The sequence below is a fragment of the Tinamus guttatus genome, unplaced genomic scaffold, assembly GCF_059628265.1.
Source record: "Tinamus guttatus ecotype Peru unplaced genomic scaffold, ASM5962826v1 Tinamus_guttatus_pri_ptg000008l, whole genome shotgun sequence".
NCBI lineage: Eukaryota > Metazoa > Chordata > Aves > Tinamiformes > Tinamidae > Tinamus > Tinamus guttatus.
The window spans coordinates 4,031,390-4,054,670 of record NW_028288542.1 but is presented as its reverse complement, the minus strand read 5'-3'; the positions used below and the strand labels follow the sequence as shown (position 1 = coordinate 4,054,670).

The 23,281-nt window shown below is 50.9% G+C and overlaps 1 protein-coding gene across 1 annotated transcript in view; it reads left to right on the top strand.

Annotated features, from left to right (window-relative positions):
• The window catches only part of BCOR (BCL6 corepressor), a 49,039-nt gene extending 25,975 nt beyond the window's left edge, over positions 1-23,064 (top strand). The window contains exons 8-16 of the mRNA XM_088521988.1: positions 4,626-4,907; positions 5,306-5,659; positions 9,669-9,994; positions 10,327-10,614; positions 15,691-15,857; positions 19,784-19,929; positions 20,781-20,858; positions 21,073-21,223; positions 21,930-23,064. Coding sequence (XP_088378114.1) covers positions 4,626-4,907; positions 5,306-5,659; positions 9,669-9,994; positions 10,327-10,614; positions 15,691-15,857; positions 19,784-19,929; positions 20,781-20,858; positions 21,073-21,223; positions 21,930-22,224 — 2,087 coding nt within the window. The 3' untranslated portion in view covers positions 22,225-23,064. The remainder of the gene's footprint in view (positions 1-4,625; positions 4,908-5,305; positions 5,660-9,668; positions 9,995-10,326; positions 10,615-15,690; positions 15,858-19,783; positions 19,930-20,780; positions 20,859-21,072; positions 21,224-21,929) is intronic.
• The last annotated feature ends 217 nt before the right edge of the window (positions 23,065-23,281 follow it).

The following is a 23,281-nucleotide window of genomic DNA, read 5'->3' as shown; positions in this document are numbered from 1 at the left end:
AGCTGGAGGCTGCTTTACAGACCAATGGCAGGGACACAGATTCCTTTAGCTTGACCTGGGACTTTTTTTTCTTTTTTAACCTTTTTTTTCGCTTTTGTGAACGAAGGCTTTCGCTCAGTGTCCGTTTCCCCAAACTTTTCCTTCGGCTTAATGTTTCCGGCGCTGAGAAAGTCGTCGCAAGCATCGTCTTCCCTTCCGGAGGAGGGTGAAACGATTCCCACCCGACCTCAGCTGCGCTGCCCCAGCCCGCGAGAAGCGTGAGCCGAGGGGTAGCGCGGCAGCGGCGTCATTCCCGCCGCCTTCCCGGGGATGTGCCGGGCACTCGTTGCCAAGGTGACCGGTAAATGTTGCTGGGGCGATGGTTCCGCGGAGCTCCCGCGGCACCGCCGTGCCAAGCGAGGGGCCGCGTGTGGCGCGAGTCACGGGGCCGCTCGGAGCCGGAGCGGTTTAGGCTGCTGGCACGGGCGCGCGCGCCAACATGGGTACGTGCTGAGCGCGGGGCGGTCTACAGCAGAGCTCCCTGGCGCTGCTGGGAGCGGTGCCGAAGTGCGAACGCCGCGGCGAATGCTGCAAGTTGGGAGTTCCTCGATCAAGGAGCATCGTTACCCGTTGGTCTAATTGTACAGTAGCAAGGCGCTGCCCGCCTAATCCTAAAGTGAGGAGAGAAAAAAAAAACAAAAGAAAAGGAAAAAGCTGGTCTTGAGGCATGGGGTTACGAGGAAGAAATTGGAGTTTCTGTGTGCGGAAACGAAACACTGTGGTTTGCAGGAGTATTTAAGGACACATCGCCACTGTCGGAGCCCAGTGCCAGGGGCCCTCTGCATAGTCGTAGGCAGCTCTCGTTTTTTCTACCTAGGCAAAGGAAAGGCTGAAATGGTAAATATGTCCTTTGCCCTGGTCAGTGTCACCGCCCTGCAGTGGGACAGAGTGCAAAAACAAAACAGGGAGGATGGAGGGAGGATGGCAGGGGTCTGTTTGCTCAGCACGGTAGGCTGAGACAGAAAGAAACAAATACAGAAAGTTCCCAAGGAAAGATGCTTTGGACAGGAAACAGAGCCGCCTGGATTTCCTCTGCCCCTTGGGATACCTGAAATGAGGTGCTGAAGGTGACTTACTGAATTATTTTACCTGCGCTGTGAGCTTGATGCCAAGTACCGGTTTCTAGCATTTGGATAGTCATTAGCCAGTGAAGAGTTGGAATGATGCATAAAAAATACAAGCTTCCTTGCCTAAGTGAGTGCAGGGAGCGGTTGCTTAAGGGGAGAGGAAAGGCTGTTTTCAGCTGCCATGTTAGCTGAACAAAAGCGTCGCCGCGTAAATGCCAAGATGCGTTCCCTTGTTTGCCTTGCGCGGGAGACCCTGCTCTCGGGCAGGTCTTGCGCCAACAGCAGCAGAAAGGTGGAAGAATGAGGGAAAGTTTGTATCTTTTCTTACTTTCCTCTCTCCTTTTTCCGTTTGTAGCAGGTGTGTGTGTAGGTATAACTGTTTCTTGTGTGGTGCTGAGCAGCGCGCTAAGGAGGTGCCGCTTCAGGCAGAAATGTTGCGTGAGAAGCATCTCCTTAACTCCTCCCCATTTCCGATTTTGTAGGACAGTGAGAAGGGGGTTGAATTGCTGGTGCTGGTTCTCACAGCTGCTGTAGGACTAGCAAGTGCTCGTTTGGTGAGAAACGAACGCGTTTAGGAGTTTATCTCCTTTCTTGGGGAAGTGTGTTGCTATGAGAACTCGGCATTTAGCTTGTTTCTGGCTACCTTGTTGCTGTGTGAATAGTGATGATGTGAAAACTCAATGTATTATATTGCTGTTTTCTTTCCTTTAGGCAGAGAAAAGGATGTTGTAGATATATTTGGGAGGGGGACATACAAGCAAATCGATTCTCCTTGCCCTTCTTGGGTGTGTGAGATATGTTCATGTTGTTGTGCTTTGAGTTGACTTTTACATCTTAGTTTGGGGAGACGCTATGCCTGATACAGGTTATTTGCAGAATGGTTTGAGGACAGAGCGGAGTCTGCTGCTAAAATATTAATGTAGTTCATCGGGCATTGCAGCTGTGCTGAGGAGAGGAGGAGAGCACCGCTGGTCAGTGTCCCAGTGAGGTGTCTGAGGGCAGTGACTGCTCTCGGTGGTGGCCAACCACTCGCTTTCTGGACAAGCTTCAACAGACGCAGATGAAGAAACGATGACAGCCAAGAACTGTTAAAGAGGTTAAAGCAAACGCCTCCTCCCTGCCCCCCCTTTTATTTTTTAGCATCGACTATCTGTGAAGACCCAGGCAGCCTGTGTGCCTCTGCCAAGTCCTCTTGCAGACAGCAAAAGAGTTAATCTGAAGCCAGTTGATTTCAGTGGTGGCGAAATGGAATTAGATTGCCGCTTCCTGCAAGCCCCAAAGATTAAGACCATCGTAAACCCTGGGTAGCCTGCTACTTTTCCTGACCCTTCAAAAGCTTCTCCGGGAATTAGTCAGGATGTGCCTGCCTTTTCTCAGGGCAGGCAGTGCTGTGAGCAGGAAGCCTGTCCCAGTTTAGGGATATTGGGGGTCATCCGGGGTGTTTCTGGTGGGGCTGGGAGCGCGCTGACCTGCTCTTTCACCTGCCGTCACAGGGATGCCGAGCCCGCCGCGCCTCCCTGTGTCAGGGTGCAAGGAGAGCGGGTTGTGGTCAGGCTGTCAAATGAAATCCGATAGAAGCATTTCCAGAGTGATCCTTAAAGTGTTGCTGGTCTGGACGGCTTCTTTTACGCTGCGTGACGCCACGTGCGCCGTGCTGCTGGTGCGGTGATAGGGCACAACTGTTGTGCAGCATCTTTGTGCCACATGTGCACGTGCGCGGTGTTTGCAGGTCCGTTTGGGTTTGGGGAAATGCTGCGTGGTTAAAGGCACGGTTGGCGCTTACTGAGATACTTACTTTCTTCTTCTGACCCCTTAACTCTTGTAGAGGTACCTGTCAGCATTGCTGGCCCAAAGGACTGCGACAATCTCTGTCTTAAAGCCTTAAAGCGAGCGGGTGTTTCACCTGATGGGCGTGGGGGGAGAAGAAGGGCCCAAGCCCGAGCGTCCCGCTCGCCTGCAAGCAGTCGCCTTTCCCTTGGCCAGATCATCTGGCGCTGTTTCTAAAGCAGCACCGCGGCAGCCGCTTGTCAGGCAGCGCCAAATGACGCTGCGGTGTCCTCCAGTGTCAGCAGGCGCCTCCAGGGCCCTAGGCACCACACGCAGCTTTTCCCCAGGTCGCAGCGAAGAAAACGCTCCTCAGAGAGGGGCTTTTATTCTCTGCCTTCCGTTGCTGATTAGAGATATTTTGGGGTCAGTCGTGAAGCCAGCAGGTGTTGGCAGAGCTGTAGGAAGGTGCTCTCGAGATAAAAGCGCGAACACGCTTGGACCTTATCCAGGCGCTGCCACCGCCGAGATAGCGGCGGCAGGAGCTGGGCAGGAGGAGAGGGGAGGCTGCAGAGGACAAGTGGTTGTCCCGGGGAAGGGGATAAGCCCAAGGGGACGGGCCAAAAGGGGTGGAAAAAGGGTTTGTTGGAGTGACGACGGATGGGAAAACTAGTCAGGAGGGTAAAGCAGCAGATCTGTTTGCAGGAGGGGAAGTGAACCTGCACGAAGGGAAGTGAGAGAAGGGGAGACGGCGAGGAGGAGGAAAGGGAAAAGGGATGTTGGGCCCTTGGGAGGTGGAATAGAGAATAGAGAGAATTTGCCGAGCAGCGGCAGCCGTGTGAAAAGAATATAGTAGTTAGCCGGGAGCGCTGGGAAGCACGGGAACGCCAGCGTGCCGGGGAGGGTTGTAAATAGGAAGCTGATGAACCGCGTGGCGCTCCGTGCGGCACGTCTGCGTTGTCGTGCCTCAGCTAGGTTGGCTCAGCTCGAGAAAGAATGCCTTTTCAAGGTGCTGATTAAGTGCCCTTTTGAGCCAGGCATCCATTTAAAGTTCCTTGAGGAGTCTCTGAATTTGGGGGAGGAATATTGTTTGAGGGGGTGGGAGGAGGCTGAGGGTTACACGCGAGCGTGGCTGCAGAGGTTATTTGTGCTAGTTTCTAGTAAGCGTTTTAAGGCTCACGTGGTCGCTGCTGCTGGAAGGATGTCCTGGACAAGTGCAGAGTTTGAGGTGACACATTGTGTGATAACATAAACTGGCTCATTACTCCAAGCAAGGAAGCCTTTTTATAACCCTAAGTACTTTTTGTGAAATATTATAGCTATTCTTAATGATATTCCTCTGCGTGTGCGTGTGCGTACCCGCGCATTTCCCTTTTGTGTCTGCAGAAAAAGGGACAAATGCCTTTACTCAGCATCTGCATTTGCTGCAAGGAGCAGAGAAAGACTCTGGATTAGTGAAAGACTACCTTTTATTATCGGCAGAAAGTATTTACTAAAAAAAGCCCTTGCAAAGTGAAGCTTGGATTACTACTTGTCAGGGCTTTGGGGGAGTGAGGTTGCTTTCTGAAAAGAGTCCATGCTTTCCATGTTTGAAGCTTTTTCTTTATTTTTTAAAAAGCGTATTTTGATGTTTCTATAGATGCATGCATTATGAATGGTGTACTTCTTATTGATCTATAAAAAAACACAATGTGCACTTGGGGGGGGATTAGTTCTTACCTACTGTGTTTCTTATGCCTCATTTTTTATTTGTAGGTAACTTTATTAGCAGAGAAAGCAACCAAGGTCACTTTCTTGAAGCTCCAGAGGAAAAAGATATCTCAAATGAGAATTGTTATTTAGAGAGACATTCTATATATGAGAAAGCGGAAGAGCCGCCAGCGGAAGATATTGGCCAACATCCATGTCCACGTCTGGACAGGAAGCGTAAACACTCTGGTGAGAGAGTGCAAAACGATGGCAGCCAACACGACAACTTTATGGATGAGCTGCAGGATGAAGTTTTATCAAAGGCAAAAAAGAAGAAGATCTGCAAAGGTAAATGAGCGTTTTCCTTTGATCTCTCTCAAGGAATGTCTTGTGAAAGGAACGTCCCTTTGGCTTAATGTGTTTCCATTTATGAACTTGATAGTTACTAATGTGAGCACTGTCATTTCACTTAAAATTATATATATGTATATACATGTATGTGTATATATATGTATATCTCTCTGTCGAAAAATAAATACCTTGGTATATAAGGGTAAAGCAGTAGTCATTGGGCGCTGTAGCCACAGCAGTGCAAGTTACTGTAGTGCATGTAACCCGTAATGAGCGAACCTTTAAAATGCATAGTGTGGTGGTAAAGCTGAGACTATATGCCCCGAAAGTGAAATGTAGCTTTTGTTTTAAGTTGAGGGGGCTTTTTGATTAATTTTTAGTTATTTTTCCATTAGATGACTGGCCTGAGAGGGAAATGACAAACAATTCCTCTAACCACTTAGAAGAGCCCAATTGTAATGAGGTGACCAACCTGAAGGTGTGCATTGAATTAACAGGGCTCCATCCCAAAAAGCAGCGTCACCTGCAGCACCTTAGGGAACTATGGGAGCAGCAGGTGTCACCAGAGAGATCCCCGTCCGGCAAGTTGGGCCGGCAAAGCAGGAAAGATTTAGCTGAGGCTGTTCAGCCAGAGACCACTGCAAAGGTCAAAGACTTCACAGAAGAAAGGCCCACCAAGAAAAGGTCAGAGGCCAAAAGCAATAGAAGTTGGTCTGAAGAGTCCCTCAAAACAAGTGACAATGAACAAGGTATGCAGAGACTACTAGGGAAACCAGCTGGCTTGAGCATTTTACAGTGACGCATGCTGCCACCGATGTTAAGGAATTGTCGAGAGCTTTTTCTTTTTAATTGCTTAATATATCTCTGGAGATGTCCATCTGTATAAGGACGGAACGCTCCACTCTTAAGAAATGCACCGTAGCTGATAGTTGGCGGAGAAGAAGATGTGTTTGTGTATGTGTGTGTAACCGTATGTGTTTGTGTGTGTGTTTTGACTTGGAATAATTCTGTCATAGCTATGTGGGGAAGAAGGTTGTCTCCAGAAGAGGCCTGGGGTTTGGGGAGGGCATTTAGTGCAGGCATGTTTCTGAGTGAGGAGGAAAGCGAGCAGGTCACTAGCGCGCGTAAGCGCGTCTAAGCCCAGCTGAGCTGTGAGTGGGCACGACCTGCTCTAAGACAGTGTAAGTACTGCTAGGAGTTTTGTATCTGGGGAATCCAACGGCTCCATCATCCCTGGGACTGCTGAGTTTCCTGGCCTTTTCCAAGGCTTGCAAGAAGGAGGCTCGTGGCCCTCTCCGCGAGGACGCCTGGCTGGTTCGTCTTGCTGCGTGCAGAGCTCCCTCCAAGGGGGTCTCTTCCTCCAGGGATGTCCGCTCTCTGTCACTGCTGTCCGGCCGCCTTCCTCGCTTGCTTCCCTTCCTCTTCGTCTCCGCTCTGCTCGCTCCCCATCCTGGGGAAGTGCTTTGAGGCAGCGTGTCCGATTCCTTCCTGCGTGCAGGAAACGCTGCATCCCCCCCACCTCGCGGGCCTGTCCACCGCAGCGTCCTCGCTTGTCTTCCCACCTTTCCTCTCGGTGGGATTGTCTGAGGGCAGAAAACCCCGATCTTGGATGCTTATTGATGGGGAAGCTTCTCCAGAAGGACTTGTGGAGCAGAAGATGAAAGCTGACTTGAAAAGGGACTTGGACTCTCCATCCCTTGCTTGGTGAGCATGGGGTGCACTCACAGATCCCTGCTCCTCATCAGCCTTTTGTGCTTTCAGAAGGAGATACCTTGTAGAGATTCGAGGTGGGTCGCTGGCAAGGGGCTGCGTTATGCAGGGCTGCTCTGGCCTTCCTCTGCGGTGCCTCCTGCGATAGCACAAGCTGCTCCAGCACAGCTCCTCAGGACGGAGAAGAAGGTGGCTCCCATTTCCACACTGCTCCCGAGGGCGCTCAGATGCAGTCACCCCGTGGCTGTGAAAAACCTTTTGGTTTGGAAGCCTCTGCAACACCATAAACGTGGCTAAATTATGCCTCACCATCCCTTGCGCAGAGCTCACTTTGCTAACGCGCTCACAGCCCCACTGAAGTGCAAACCTTCGGATCTCCTTTTTTGTGGCTCACTGGGACGAGGATTTTTCTCCCCAGTGCATAACGCAGAGCTCTCCGTGTGACCTTTGCACAGGGAAGGAGATGATTTTTGCTTTCCTTGCCCAGGAGTAGCCCTTGTTTTTCTCTTAAAGCGTGCAGTTCCTTGGAGGGGATCCATGGCATCCTGCAGCGGGAGCAGCCATGGTTTGCAAGCAGAGCTGTCGCTGAGCGGCCGCCCCTGTCCCCCTGAGCCCGTGCGCCCGGTGGCCTCTAGCTGTGCCCTTAGCTGGGCACGTGCCGTTGCCTCCGCAGGGGCTGCAGCCGGAGGGGCCGTGCCGCTGCACGGGTGACGTTGCCCCTCGCGGCAGCTCCGCGGGCCCCGCGCTCCCTCCTGCAGCGGGAATCCCGGCTGAGCAGGAAGCGGCGGCCGCCTGCGGGAGCCGGAGCCAGCAGCACAGCGGCGGTGCCGCTCGCCGTGCAGGCGGCCGGCGTGGCAACCAGAGCCGCGGGCTCCGGCAGGCGCTCCGGCGCCCTGGGAAGCTGCCGCCCGCGCGGCCGGCAGCAGCTCGGCAGCCTCCCGGGAGCGCCGGAGCGAGCGGGGAGGCCTCGGCGCACGGCGCCTGCGCGGCCGAGTGGGGAGAGCCCCGCACACCCGGCGCCTCGTGCAGCCCGGGCGCCGCGGGGCGCGTGGGGGTTAGCAGCTCGCTGCTGCTTGCGGGGAGGGCGCCGCCGAGGCTCGGAGCGCAGCGCGGAGCTTGCAGCCCGGGAGCCACCTTTCCTGCAGCCATTAAACTTTTTTATCGTCTCCTTGGGCATCCCTGATGAGGAAAGCCTGCAGCTCGCCGAGATCCCCATCTCTCCCTACAGTTTTTTATCCCTCCTCCCAGTCTTTCTGTATTTTTGACCTTCCCCAGACCTGTTAGGTCTCCCTTCTCGTTTTCCTCCGCGCGGTGCTTTTTTCTGCCCTCCCTTCGCACTCACCAGACTTCACTGCTGCTGCTTTCCATCTTCACAAGTTTTTTTTTGTAAGCGATTAAGGAGCTAATGATGATACTTCTGTATTGGAATTGGGCTTTTTATGTGCTACTCCAATTAGGTTAGTTGGAAACAGGAGAATTAGAAACGCTCTTGTTATTTCATGCTGTTTGCGGGGTTGGAAAGACAACCTTGCACTAGGAGGTTCAGGCTGCAGCGAGAAGGCTTTTCTTCCTGATTACAGCGCCTGGAAACCAAAGGGACTGGATTCTGGCTGAACAGTCTGCACATCATATGTCCCATAAATTTGCTGACATCTGGTTGGCAAGCCGTGTTACACATCTCTTTCTAGAAGGTGGTTCTGAAGAGCTCTGGAGGGTTTTCTGTTGTCATCTTTAATCTAGAAAACCTTTTGAGGGCCGTGATCCCAGGCCTGTTGGAGAGGAAACATAGGTGAGAAGCTACCCACTAACAAGTTTCCAGATTTTTATTTTAGTTTAGCTTTTATTTTATGCCAGCCAACTTTTGATCGCCTTTCTTGCATTAAGGCAGGGCAGCCATGTGCTGCCATCGCTGCTGCCGCCTCCCCTGTTTGAGCATCACTTCAGAGGCTGCGCAGAGCAAAGGAGCCCTTTCCCCAGCACTCTGGGTGTGTCTGCACCTTCCCTCCCTGATATGGTACCGTCTGGCTGAGGTGCCCCGTCCTTTCCAGCAACCTTTAATTCATTTATTTTCTCCAAAGGACTTGGTTCTGAGGCCGCTTCAATTCTCCGCCTGGGGAAATTCTCACTGTAGAAAAGTCAACTTTCTTTGTTCTTGTTTTGTTGCAAACCTACTTGCACTCTGAAAAAATAAATACATACAACAACAAATAGATGAATAACCACGCTGTTTGTGTGTGGCCCAGATGGAGAGACTCAGCTTGCACGGGAGGGAGCTGTGGTAAAATCCCCGTCCCGTGAGCGCTCTGCGGAGGGCCGCAAAGCTCCAGTCTTTTCCGTCGGCGCCTTCCCGCTGCCCTGCAGCCTCGCAGCGCATCTGCTCAAGGGAAACGTAGCCACTTGCTTTTGCTGCGAAATACCTGTACCTCTTGGTAGGGAGTTTGCACAGGGCTTCTTTAGCAATGGCTCCTTGCGTAGCTTTTGTTTTCTTTTTCTTAAGTGAAATGCCACAGAAAGGTGGCATACTTTACTGATAATTTAAGCGCTCAGCACAAAACCCCTCCATGCTGTCCCATGAAGACCTCTTCCATGCTACTCTTTCTTCCTCTTTTTCTTCCTTCCCTTGCCCTTCATGTATCCGCCCTGAACTTGAACCTGGAAAAGGCAGCAAAGCCCAGTAGGGCCCAGGATGAGGGAGAAGTTGGTTCCCGTTCAGATAAGGCAGTTCCAGGTAAGGAAGCGCATTTTCCTGGAGGGAGGAGATGGGGTTGTGGCTTCCCACGCCGCTCGTGCAATAACCAGGCACCGTGCGCAGAGAGCAGCTGTTAGAGACTTTGGGTTTTATTTTTATCAGGACTGTTACAACTATTAACTTATTTTAACTTGCAAGATGCTCTTTACAATTTGAGTTCGGGAACACTTAAAATATTAATGAATTGAAAGTGTAATTGGTAGGTCTCTTAAGCAGGCGAGGAGCTCGTGTTAAGTGCTAGCAATATGTTTTCCTTTTAACACACCATGCAACGTGTAATGCCTTTCCTTCCTATTTAGGCTTGCCTGTATTCCCAGTGTCTCCGCACATGAAGAGCCTTTCATCCACCAATGCAAACAGCAAAAGGCAGGCTCAGCCAAGCTGTACTCCAGCCTCAAGGTTGGCTGCCAAACAGCAGAAAATTAAAGAAAGCCGGAAGACAGATGGGCTGTACACAGATGAAGAGGAGGATTTCCAACCTGCATCTCTGCAGAAATACGCTGAGTGTGAGAAGCCATCAGGGAAACGTCAGTGTAAAACAAAACACTTGGCACTGCAGGAGAGGAGAAGGAGGTCATCTCTGACAGGGGATGACACCACAGATATCGAAAATGCTGAAGATAAGGTATCTTTATTTAGACTTAATTGTCCGCTAGTATGGCCAAATGCAGAGCAAGCCTGCTTAAAAGTAACGCGCTGTCGTGCAGGGGAGCAGTGATTTCTTTTTTTCCTTCTTTTTCCTGTGCGTGGCTTGCACATTTATAATTTGCTCCTCTTAACCTGCCTGAGTGTGAGCTGCTATTGCAGGCTTGGAGGAACCTTGCACTTAAGAGCAATAGTTGATGTTTCTTAAGAAGATGATTAGAAAAACGTAATTGTTGGCTGGCAAGAATTATGATACGCTGCTCCACGAAAGCGAGGAGGGAAAAGGAAAAAAATAAATTCCTCTTTCGGCAGGCCGCGGTGACGAGGAAAGCGCGGAAGCGAGCGGAGCCAGCCTCGGAGCGCGACCCGTCGCCAGCGCCCGAGCAGAAGCCGTGTGAGGCGAAGCTGTGCGAGCGGCTGGCGCCGGCGGCCGCGCTGGTGCCCGCGGTGCCGTGCGCGCCGCTGCCGCTGCAGCTGGCGAGCGCCGCGCCGCCCGAGAGCGCCCCGAGCCGCCCCATGCCGCCCGAGGCGCGCCGGCTCATCGTCAACAAGAACGCGGGCGAGACGCTGCTCCAGCGCGCGGCCCGCCTGGGATACGAGGTGAGGGGCGCCCGCCGCCGCGACGCGCGGGAGACGCGTTGCCTTGCGCACGATCCGTGGGTGTTTCTGTTCTGCAGGGCGTTTGGAAGTGCGTTTGGGAGTCCTTTTGGTCCTAGTGTGCTGCTGGTGTGCTAGCCGCTGGCGTGTTGGGCATGGGGAAGGGGCTGGTAGGTGACAGAGGGGCTGCCTGGGGCCTTGCGTTTTTCTTTTTTTTTTTTTTTTCCCCAGATGTAGAATTACAAATCTTTTTTTCCTAGTTTTTCCACATTGTAATTTTGAAAGTTGGAAGCTTTGAGATTGGTCGTTGAGTTTTTGTGTGCTGCCCCTCTCCTGCTGCCTCTCCCGTGGGTCTCCCGGCGGGTTATTGCTGCGGGAAGGTGTCCCTGCTTCGTCGGGGCGGCAGGATGGACTGTGGGGCACGCAGCATCCTGACAGAGCAAGCGAAGTGTGAAGCTTTATAAGTAACCCTCGCTTCTGTTTAAACATAAACCATCTGCAAGCAGATTTTTTTGTGTGTGTGTGTCTGTATGGTGATCTTTAATGAGCCATATGATTTTTGCTTTTGTTACTTGTGAAGAGCGTGTAGTTTTGAAGATTTTTTTGTTTGTTTTTTCCTTGCTGTGGCACAGACTGCAGTGCTTCCTGTGCCCTCTTGCAAGACCAGGTGCATCACAGGAGCACTGTGAATGTTTTATGCTCCAAGTCTGGAGCTTCCCAGCATAGCTGGAACAATGTTGTCTAATGAAACAGACCTCCTGTTGCTATGAAAATCAGTAACTGATGAATCCACCAGTTCTGCTGGCTTGTGGCATCCTTTTAGTTGGGGAAATACAGGCTTATGAGCATCGCCGTTGTTGCTTAATGCCAGGTCTTGCAGAGGAGCGTTTCGTTGCTTGGAGCGGTTACCGGTTTGCTGGCGAGCAGTCCCTGACTTCCGTCCCAGTGGCAGAGTTGGCCTTGGTTGGGAGAGGACCAGCGTGACCTCGGAGCGAGGTTGGCCGAATCGGCCGGCTTGACCTCAGGGACCCACAGAAACCTTGGAATACCCTTTGTGTGTGGAGGGCTCAGCTTGGAGGGAAGCCTTCTGCAGCGCTGGAAGGCAGGATTTGTCTGGAAAGGTTTTGTTTACCCTAGACAAAGCCTTGCGCTAAACTCAGGGCACTATCTGCTCCAGGGAGGCGGAGGAGAAGCCGTTGTTACAACGTTGCCATGGCAATCGTCATAATTTACATGATTTAATTTCCTACGGATCTAAAATTTCCCATGGATCTAAAACGAGCGTGTACGTGCGCTCCAGGCTGCCGGCGTGAATTTTCTCCCTGCGTGGCGCTGCAGCTGGGATGAGCGTTGGCGTGTGGCACGGGGGGACCCGCCACGGCACCCGCCAAGGTCAGGGACGGGATTTGGGAACTCGCTCACGGGCAGGGGCCTCGCTCCAGCCGAGGACCCTCGGATCGCTCTGCTGGCGCCTGGTCACGGAAAGCCGGTGGTATTGGAGCTCCCCACAGCAAAGGCCCTGAAGGCCCTGCATGACCTTGCGCTCTTGCCACGCGCAAGTTCTCATCGCAATTCGATGAAGGGCTGCAGTTTCTGGTGGCGAGAACAGTCCTTGAGCAGCTGACTTGGACTCCTCCAAGCGCGCGAGCAGGCCACACGCTTTTCACGTGCTTAAACATTCAGCGTGCTCGCCTCAGTTATCAGGCTGAAGCAAGAGGGTCAGCGCAGGCCCCGCTGCTGCCCGAGTGCGAGGCTGGAAGAAGTGGGACAACGGGAAGGGGCCGGTGTGCGCGAGCTGCGGTTGCGCTTTGGCATCGGCAGCGCCTTTCAAGGGCTGGAGCGGTGGGTGGTCACACCGCCCTGTCAGAGTTTCATTTGGCCTGTGGTCAACTCTGATAGTTTGGTCAGCCGGGGAAACTGCATAGCAGTGTGGGTTTTTTTTTTTTTTTTTTCATTTTTTTCCCACTTTTTTTCTTCTTTTTCCATCCCCTCTTGCTCTCCCTTTCCCCTCACAAGCAGCTAGCTGCAGTTAGTGGAACACTGTATTGTGGTAATCTCTGGAAAGACAGGAGCAGTACTGGAGAAAGAGAATATTCAAGAAGTTATTTTTTTCTTGAATGTAAAATCTTCATTAGGAAAAAAATTCAAAAAAAAGGGGAAAAAGGGGAGGAGAAAAAAGGAAAAGGATCGGTGAGGTTAAGTGGCTGGAGCGTGAGCTGCGGCTCCTAGTGCTCGAAGAGGCGGCCGATGGCAGTGTGCGAAAGGAACGTGGAGCAATTCCCACCCTTTTCTGTGAGCCGCTTCCCGGGAGCAGTATGTATCGCTCCCAGGCCTCCGGAGAGCCCACACGCCGCCAGCTCAGGTGCCTCTGCCCCATGCTCGGTGGGGATGGAGTTGTCACGGGGCACGTCGGGGTGATTTTGTGGGCAAAGGCTGACGCGCGTGTGAAATGTTGAAGGACGAGCGCGGCCTGCGTCTAGCCAGATAAATCGCACTGCTGCCGCTAGCGAAGCTACTCGGAGTCGGCATGGCAAATCCTCTTCCGCTCTGGAAATCCATATGGTGCGAGCAAAGCGCCGTTGGAGCTCTTGGAAAGCTCTGCGGTGCCTTCGCTTGGCTTCTGCGTCAGGTCTTGCCTAAGCAGGATATTAGCAGCCCATCGCAGTGCGTGTTCGCTCCTGGACCCATTATGTTTTCTCCATTTGAAACAAATGACTTGAGATAATACTAGTCTTAAAACTGTAATTTACTTTTTGTGGAGGGAGAAAAAGGAGGGAGAATTATAGGAAGTACAGAGTCTTTTTCGAAAAAGAAGAAAAAATTACCAGTGGCTTGCGTAACGAGTTGGGTGCGGGAGGAAACACTGCTCGTCTTTGTGCTGCACGCTGCCTTTCTCGCCGGGCCTGGGCTCGGGAAGTCTCCTGCTCTTTGGGAGTTAGGGATGAAATCCTGCCAGGAAAGGCTGCGAGATCGGAGGCACGCGCGGGGCAGGACGGAGCGGAGGAGCCGCGCGTTGCTGCCGGGCGGGGGCCAGGCGGGCGTGCGCCTCACGGCGACGCCGCGTGCCGCTGGGTGACGCGTGGCCAGCAGCAGCAGCAGCGACTCGGATCCCGGCACTGGTGACGCGCGAGCCTGGCTCTGCGGATCGACTCGGAGCGATTTTCACGTGGCTGCTGTTCGAGTAGAGCCCCTGAACGGTCACGAGCGACCCTGAGGCGGCCTTGCGCCGGCGCCAGGGAGAGGCGCGTGCGGACGCTGAGGGAGGAGGGTTTGTGGCACCCCGCGCTCCTCTGCCCAGCTGCGGTAGCTGATTTTTTTTTTTTTTTTGTAAATTGAATAAATCATGTTTAAAAAAAAGTTAACGAGGCATTTAATTAATTAACGATGTAGACTTTTATGGTCTTTATGGTTACATTTTGTGGTTAATGGCATTCTTCTTATAGCCTCTTAACATGGAATTGCCTGACAGAATGGGCTTTAGTGTCCAGTAGTAGCAGTTACGCCACCCTACAAGGAGGCTGCCCACACTACAAAAAGAGAGGAAAGTTCCTTTTTTTGTTTTGTTTTGAGTTTCAGAATCTATTTTAAATGCATGTTTAAAATGGAGCTGGGTGCGACCACCTTTACAGGCTTTTGCTGCCTCAGCTCACCTGCCCCGCAGCTGGTTTGGAAGGAAAACCCTTTCCCGCAGAGCGCAACCTCACGCGGCCCGTTTTCACGGACGGGCCGAGGTGCGGAGCAAAGCGTGTCCCTTTGGGGCCGGTTTGGGGCCTCGCTGGGGCTGAGGGGCCGTGGGGAGCGCCGGCTCGATGCGCCGTGGGGCGGCTGCTGGCGTCCCGCACGGCATCGAGGACAGGGCGCTGGGGCCGCACGCATGGGCTCCCATGGGCCTGCGTAGAGCGGGAGCTTGGATTATTGCAGGCTTTCTGGGGAGATTTTTGAAAACGTGTCGCGTGCGGCGTCTATTTTGTTCTTCTGTTTTGACAAAAAAAATAAAAGTAGAGAAAGGCAGGCAGGCTCCCCCCAGCGCGCGCTGCTCTCTGAGAGGCGAGCGGCGCTTCAGGGGAAAGCTGCTTAACCTCCGAGGGGAGTGAGTGCAAAATTAATGGCTTGCAGCTGACGCCGGAGCGTGCGGGCTATTTTATCCTCCTAGCACGGCATCTAAAATGCTTTATTTTAATATACATAGTTTTTTTTTTTTTTTTTTTTTGGTGCCTGGCACAAACTGAAGGGGGGGGTTGCAGCAGCGGCCCCAGTTTTTGCTTGAGCGATGGAGCCGTCGCTGCTCCGAGGCTGCGCGGCAGCCGAGCTGGGCCCAGGCTCTCATCCGTGGCACGTTTGACTGGAAGATGAATTGCGTTAAATTCACGCGGCTTCCCGCCGCCACCGGGGGCTTATTGGAAACGGGCGCCTGGCGTTAGTCCTGCGTGCAGGAAAGCAGCGCGGGTGCAAATGGAATTTCCCTCGGCTCACGGAGCAGGGCTTTTTTTTTTATTATTATTATTATTATTTGGTTTGTTTTCCCATAGCAAACTGTCCTTTGTGTGCCTTAAATGCGGTCTGTTTTGGGTTACGATTTTTTGTTTTGCAATTAAACTGACGGCTGTGCTACTGTTGTGCTTGCAGTGTTTTGTGCTTAAAAGAAAAAAAAAAGGAAAAAGCAAATGTTAGAGTGGAATCTTTTTAACTAGTTTTATATATGGAAGTTTTGAAAAGTGGAGGCTGTAAGGCTTTTTGGGGGGAATTGTTGTTTGTCTCAGTGAAATGTGCAAGTTCCCCCCTCCTGCTCCTATCACTAACATTGGGAAAATTGTGGGAAAATCTCTTTATGGGCCGCAGGCACGGTACGGCTTGGCCCAGCGGCCTGCTCCTGAGGAACTGTGGTCTCTGCTGGGCCTCCGGATGAAACACGACGTCGAACGGCTTCCCCTTTTCCCTTTGAAGGCCCTGCCGGAGGAGGGATAACTTTTGCATGTTTTGGGGATTCTGTTTGTTTGTTTTGCCTTTCCTGTAACGCAATCCGTGCGGCTCGGTGGCGGCGTCTGACTCTGTGTGTGTGTGCCCCTCTCCCGCTCGCAGGAAGTGGTGCTCTACTGCCTGGAGAACAAGGTGTGTGACGTGAACCACCGCGACAACGCCGGCTACTGCGCCCTGCACGAGGCCTGCGCGCGGGGCTGGCTCAGCATCGTGCGGCACCTCCTCGAGTACGGCGCCGACGTCAACTGCAGCGCCCAGGACGGCACCAGGTGAGCGGCGACGGCGCCTCCGCACCATGACGGGCTCTTGGCACAGGCGGCCGCCGCGCAGGACTGGCCTCCGCCGCCGTAGCGGGTGGAGGAAGCGCCTCTGCCCTCTCCCTTCCGTGTTGCTGCTTCATCTCCCTCCTGCCCCTGAGGGAGACCCCAGAAACTGCCCCAGAGCTGGTGACGCTGCCCCCTCCGCCCCCTGCTTGGGGGCCTCCGTAACGCGGGTCCCTGCACGGGAGGGTCTAGGGCTGGGTGAATTCCTCCTCGCGGGCGGCAGGTTTCTGTTGCCGCTCGAGTTCAGCGAAGGGTGTTTTCCTGCAAGTTCAGTAAGGCTTGTGGGTGGGTTTTTTGCTTTGTTTTGTCTGCGTTTGTGAAAGTCCCGCCTGGAGCGGCGGGAAGGAGCGACGCTTGGGCTGCAGCCCTGCCTGTAGAGGTGCCAGGTCCTTTGGGCTGTGCCAAGAGAGCAGCGTCTGCCTCCGTGGTAGCGTGGCGTTTAAGGGCACTTCCGGCCTTTGCAGCGTTGGGGTGTGTAAGCTCCCTGTGTATCACATGAAAATGTTGATTTGCTTCATTGTTCGCTGCATCTGCTCGGATGTTTGGTTGTGTTTTTGTTTCTTTTTTTCTTTTTTGCTTGATTATTATTATTTTTCTTATGCTGATGTTGGCTTTTTGTTTTCTTTCACCCAGTGCTAAGAGTGCTTTAGTTGCTGTACTGGCATAAAAGATACTGAGCTTTTTTGCTTTGTAGATGCACATGATGCTGCTCTGCATCTTTTCTAGGCTTCTTGCATATAACCTAATTAAGGAAAAATAGAAAGAGAATGAAAAGGCTTTATCCGATTTTTAAATACCTCTCTGACCATCTCGGTGCTGGACTGACCTTGGGATACCTTTTCCTCCGTAAATGCAGAACCTTATTCAATCTATTTGTTTTGGGGGCAGGTCACTTTGTATTCTGTGCAGCTCCTGCAGCTTGTTATCTTTAATGGTTTATCACATTCGCCATCACCATCCAAATAGCCAGGGAGGCAAAATTAGCATAACTAAGAGTCTGCCCCTTTTGTTTTTCAACTCTCTACTTATCAACTTGGGAAGGGAGGAGTCAGGAAAACAAAGTCCCAAGGGGCCGGGGGAAGATGGTCCATTAGGGGTTTGTGATGGTCGGTCCTTACCAGCCCATCGCAGGCTGCAGAAAGGAAATGTTTCTGGAGAAACACTGGCTGAATTGTCAGATTCCTTCCCCATCGCCCATCCATTCATCAGGAACAGAAAGGGGGAGAGGGAGAAGCCTTAACTATCAACCTGCATTGCATTTTTCTTTCTGGAACTCTAAATACATGACCCACGTAATAGCAATGAATTGCCATAAAAAGAATGCTAGATTATTTTTGTCTCGCCTGCCAGAACAACTTGTGTGGAAAGTGTGGAAAAATAACCCAGCAAAGTTTCTGAGCGGCTCTAAGCACCGAGGAGTCCAGAGTCCACCCTTGATTTTGGCTCACAGATGGAGCTAATTTCAAGAAATAAACTTGGCTTGTAGGCCTTGAGAAGCTGTTTAGGGGAACATGCATTTTAGAAATAAATATAATAATAATAATCTTACGGTAGATAGTAATGTCAGAGCTCGGCTTGTGCTTCCCCTTGTTTTTTCGATGGCAGGCTTGATTTCTTGAAAAGCTGCCCAGCGGACAGCGTGAATCCCAAATGCATCTAATACACAGGTGAAAGATGGCATAAGCTGCCCAGCATTCAGCAGGGTGCAGAAAACAGGTTTCGCTAAGGAAGTTCGGATCAGTGTTATCCCCTGCCCTTTGGGTATGACCGGGCTTCAGTATCTCGGGGAAATAAATTGTCACATTCATAAGACAAATCCCATTTCTCTTTTGAAACCTTAATAAGTTTTTCTCCTTTAAGCTCTAAGGGGAAGGAAGGAAGGGTCATTCTTCCTCAGCTGCTTTGTCTTTTTTTTTTTTTTTTTTAATGGGAATTCCTGACTCGTGTTATCCACTTGGAACAATAGCCAGGTCTTTAGTAATAAAAAGCCTTGCGTCCCTCTCCTGCTTATTTTCAGCTGCATCAAATACGCCTCTCTGTGTCTGTGTTTTGAGGCAGCGAGATGCAGTGGGGCAGCCCCCGCGCTTCCCGCCGGGCGCAGGGCCCTCCCGTTCCGGCCCCGTTGGCGGCTCCGCGGGCGCCGCGGCAGCCCCTGAGGTAGCGGCTCCGCAGAGATTACTGCGGAGCGAGAGCTTTAAGCCCCGTCTCGGAGGTGCCGCGGTCGCTAAGGGCTCCTAATCGCCTTACCTATAAATAAGAGCAGGCCGTGCTTAAGAGGTGAACGCTTTTTCTCCCTGACCGAACCCCGGCTAAGGGGAATTACGGGGAGGAGAGCGGGGATAAGAGCGATGCCGGGTGTTAGCGGCCGCGCTGCGCGGCTCTCCGGGCTCCAGCTGCTCCGTGTGCCCTGCTGCGGAAAGCAAAGCCCTGCGCTGGAATTGCGGCAGCCCAGCTCCCTCCTCCGCCTGGAGCGCCGCGCTCCCGTCGCGAGAGGGGCTCTCCGCAGACAGCTCTGTTCTTCTAGCCTTTCCCCGGCAGCTGATGAGCTCACCCGATATCATCATTTTATTTTTTTTATCCCTGCACCCCGTGAGGAGCAGGCATAAGCTGGCGCCTGGCTGCGTTCCACAGTGTCCTGCTCACGGGCTTGCTGGAGAGCCGTGCTGGCCCCTGAGACGCAGCAAAGGAGCCTCTCGGTGTTCCCTTATTCCCTTTTTCTTCCCACCTTGTCTTATCTCCAGGGGTGGGGACCTGCCTCTTTATTTGCCCCCTGTGTTGGCACCATGGCTTGTCGCGAGCTCCATCGGAGCCGCAGGGATGGGGAGCGGGCGGCCTGTTCCCCATCTCTATGGCTCTGACGGAGCTTGCGACAAGCGCCCTCATGTTCCCCAAGGTTTTCCAAGAGCTAGACAGTCTTATTGGGGGGCAGCAGTGTTTGTGCACAACGGATTAGAGGAATAGGAGTGGTAGGAGCGAGTTGAATTGCCATGACCCCCCCACTCCGACTGTTGAATTTGACCCCGCTTTGAGATTTCAGTGCCCATCTCACTGCCTTCTACGGAAAAGATGGGGTTTAGACACGTCTTCATTAGTCTGAAGCACAATGTGCTCTACTTCCAGACAAATTCCAGTTATATATAATCAATTTTAAGGCAAAAGTTAATGAAATTTATAATTAGTTATAAGGAATTCTAACCCCGGAATCGCAGGCAGGAGTACTAATGAATAATCTATGTATTGCTGAGGTTTGCTAGAGCAAAATCCTTATGGACTTCTGTATGGATTAAGCTTAAAACAACGTGTTCTGATATTCTCCGAGCGGAAAGGTTGGATTGTGCTGCAAGTAACTTTGCCAGTACTATTTAAGGGGATATAGTGTGGTAGTGAAATTCCTATCAAATTTTCATAACTTACTTCTGCGTACATAATTTAGAAGCTTTGGGTAACTGGTTTACGTGTCTGCCCAGAGGCCGGCTGAATGAGCCTTCACTCCTCGGCAGGTTAAATTGGCAGAGATTTGGAACAGTGACCTGAAGCAAAAATTTATTTTGGAGGCTTAACACGAGCTCCTGCCCTCTGTTCTGCCGCGGTGTGACTGTCGTGCCGGCCCTGGAAACATGTAAAGCGGCGGATTGATGCAGCGCAGGCATCTGCCCCAAGCAGCTCTGTCTCGGCAGAGACACAAGGGGAGGGAATGATGCGCGAGTCAAAATGACAACGGGAGGTTTGACAGCTGTATTAATAGCGCTACCTGCTATAAATAACCCCGATCCTGAGTCAGAAATTACTTCTCATACACATCTGCATAATATTGTTGTGCCAAAACGTTTACACCGCGATCTTTTTTTTTCGTCGTTGCTGTTTTTCCCCAGGCCGATCCACGACGCGGTAGAAAACGACCATTTGGAAATTGTCCGCTTGCTGCTGTCCTACGGCGCCGACCCGACGCTCGCCACCTACTCGGGGAGGAGCATCGTGAAGATGACGCACAGCGAGCTCATGGAGACCTTCCTCACAGGTGCGCTTGCGGCACGGCGCCGCTGCCAGCCTCTCCGGGTCCCTGCGGAGCCCTGTTCTGCCGTGGCCTTGCACAAAGACAAGTGCTGTGTGGAGCAAACAGAAACAAGTCCAGATTCATTTCATACCTGGGGTGCTGTGAACGATATTAGATGTTCTTGTCTTTACCCGTGTCCATATCCTAATACGTTCATGGCTTTTTTTTTCCTGTTCATTTTGGTTAAAAAAAAAGAAAAGAAAAACAGAACTCCCTAATACTTTTGCTTCCAAAAAATGTTTGTGGTAGTCAAACGCATACATACATCAGGACCCCAGTAAAGGTGTCTTGGACTTCTCAGTGTCTTGAATCCTAGCATCTTTTCATCAACTCCACTAGCAAATTTCTCCTATTAAGTCTCCTGAGAATACTTACAGCTTCTGAATGTATCTGTGTGGAAAAACCTTCCCTACCATTTGCTTTGTGGCCCCTGCTTCTCCCCCAAGTTTGGTGTGCAGAGCAACCATGCAGGGTTAGGAAGTGTGGCCTGCCTGGTACTGTGAGAAAATCATGCACTGCTCTCCATGAAGCTTTGGGTTGGGTGTTTGGCCATGGGTGATTATTCTTTTGTGATGGGTGATTATTTGATGTGATGGGCGAAGGGATGCAGGGGAGCAGTGAATTCCAGGAATACTTGCCAGGCAAGTATGCGCGTGTGGTTCTTTGCACCATGCGCAGCAGGAATATGGTGTGGATTGTCCGTGATGGGAGGCATGAGGCGTGCATAGTGAGCCTCCCTGTACCACGCAGCCTGCGAAACTCGCCAGATTTTTGTTCTCATCGCTGCGTTTTTGTTGTTGTTTTTTCCTCTCCAGAGTACTTAACTGACCTGCAGGGTCGAAGCGGTGATGACCCTGGTTTGTACTGGGATTTCTATGGCAGCTCCGTGTGCGGTGAGCAAATGTTACCCTTTATTTCTGTGTACGCGGAGGAGTTTCCAAACACGCGGCGCGTGGGGGTGGGAGCTGCTTTGTTTTTATGGTAGAGGAAGTTAGAAAGGAAGTAAACTGATTTTATTTGCAGATCATATTATTGGAAGAAAAAGCAAGACTTGCAACAATCTCTTCAACGCTGACTCAGTATCTTTCTTCTTTTTTTATTATTTAGATCCAAAAGATGAGTCTGGATTTGACATCTTGGCAAATCCTCCTGGCCCAAGTGATGAAGAAGATGACGGCTTTAGCGATGTGTTTGAATTTGAATTTTCAGAGGAGCCTCCCCTGCCGTGTTACAACATTCAAGTGTGTCTCTCTCAGGGGTAAGAAGAGATAAAAATTAGCGGGTAAAAATGGACAAAATGGTCCGTTTGCAATGGCAGCTGGTTGCATCTGTGGGAAATGCATTTACAGTTGCCTAATGTAAATCAGATGTCAATACCTTGCTGCTGGGCATTTTGGAAATAACCTAGTTGGAGGGGAAAAGGGAGGCAGCTGACTTGTTCGTGCTCACAGAGCTTGGTGTTTGATGTTTGAATGGTGTTTGAATACAGAACATCAGAATTCCTTCTCTTAGCCAGACAGACACTTTGATAATGAGAGAAAACAGGAGCTTCTAATACGTTAATTTGGATCTAATGTTCCTAAGGTGTTCTTAATTTTATGGAATACCCTTTTCTGTTTTGATCACCGGACATGGTTTTTTTTACGGATGACAAAACGGCTCTACTGCTAAAATCTCCGGTCAAACTTACTTTCATGCGGGCACCGCTGAAAGCAGAGGTGCTGAAATCTCCAGCTGTAGCAGCCGTGCATCTCCCAGCCTGCTCAATGCCAGGTCTGGCTCGGGCGGGGGTCCCTTAGCTCCGGTGTGTCTGGCTGTCGGCGCGGCTCTTCCCGTGAAGCCGTTGCATGGGTTAAATGGTCTGCACCGGAATGCGCTGTGGGAGCTCCCAGAGGTGGGAGCGAGGTGAGGAGCCCGACGCGCAGCGTCCGCTATTTGAGCCCTGTTCTCCTTTGCTTTCGCAGGCCACGAAACTGGCTTTTGCTCTCGGACGTGGCGAAGAGGCTAAAAATGTCATCTCGCATCTTCCGCTGCAACTTCCCGAATCTGGAAGTCGTCACGATCACAGAGGCCGAGTTTTACAAACAGACTTCTCTAAGTCAGCTCTTCTCTTGCGCTGAGGACCTCGAAGCTTTCAACCCCGAAAGCAAAGAACTCTTGGACTTGGTAGAGTTTACAAGTGAACTCAAGAGCTTGCTCGGCTCCACGCTTCTCTGGTTGCATCCGCATGAGGAGCCTCCCTTCGACATCCTTTGGTGAACCATCAGGCCGTTAAATGTACAGTACTATATACAGCTACTTCTTTATGTATATGTGTTCAAATGCAATTGTTTCTGTAAAGAAAGGACACTATTAAATATGAAAATATCTTTCCTTTATATAAGAGATCTGAATTCCAGTTGGATGGATTTTGGAAGAATTTTTTTTTAACTTCAATCAGTTTTTACAAAATTGTTATATAATGTTTCTTTAAATGCACACAGGCTTTGGGATAAGTTTGTTATTACTTGGAACACATTTTTTTTCTTTTTTTTTTTTTTAAAGGAACACACCCACACATTGACTTTGTTTCATACAAAGCACTGATTACACAGAACATACTTTTTATAGGTGATGTGATCAAAGTCATGTGGCTTGTTTGGGAGATAGAATTTGGTAAGGCACTTCGTGATATTATTTTTGTTTTTTTGTTTACAGAATTACCTGCTTTGGCCAGGTAAGCACTATTGAATATAATTCAATAGTTTGTAATATAAATTAAACCATATCCATACGCATCAACTAATTGTAAGAACTTTTATATCCTAATTTAAAAGCTGTGAAATTTAGTTTTCACACATCAAACCGGATTGTTTATATATGTTTAAACATTTTATGCTCTTTATTTAAAGAAGACTTTGAACTATTTTTTCTGTACCTTGTAAAATATTGAAAAACTAACATATGTTGAAGTTGCTTGAAACTGTACATAAACTAAATTTTCTGAATTGTGTGTTTATGTTTGAGATCTGTGTTTTAACTTTGTAAGTAAATCTCCTGCCTTTGTATTTATATTTTACAAAAATTTTCTTAAAGGCAATAAAACTGTTGAGAAATGAAGATGCTCAAGTGACTTCCATTAATTCCGCGCATGACTGTGAAAGGAGCTCTGACTTGTTAATGCTTATGAAAGGAGGCTCTGCTTGCATTTCCTGAAGCAGAGCAGAGCTGGCACAGGTGCTGAAGAGCATTTTATGAAATCTGATGTAGAATCTACATTGCCCTTCTAAATTCAAGGTTACAAGAAAACACTGGGAGCCTTTTATGGGACAGAGGT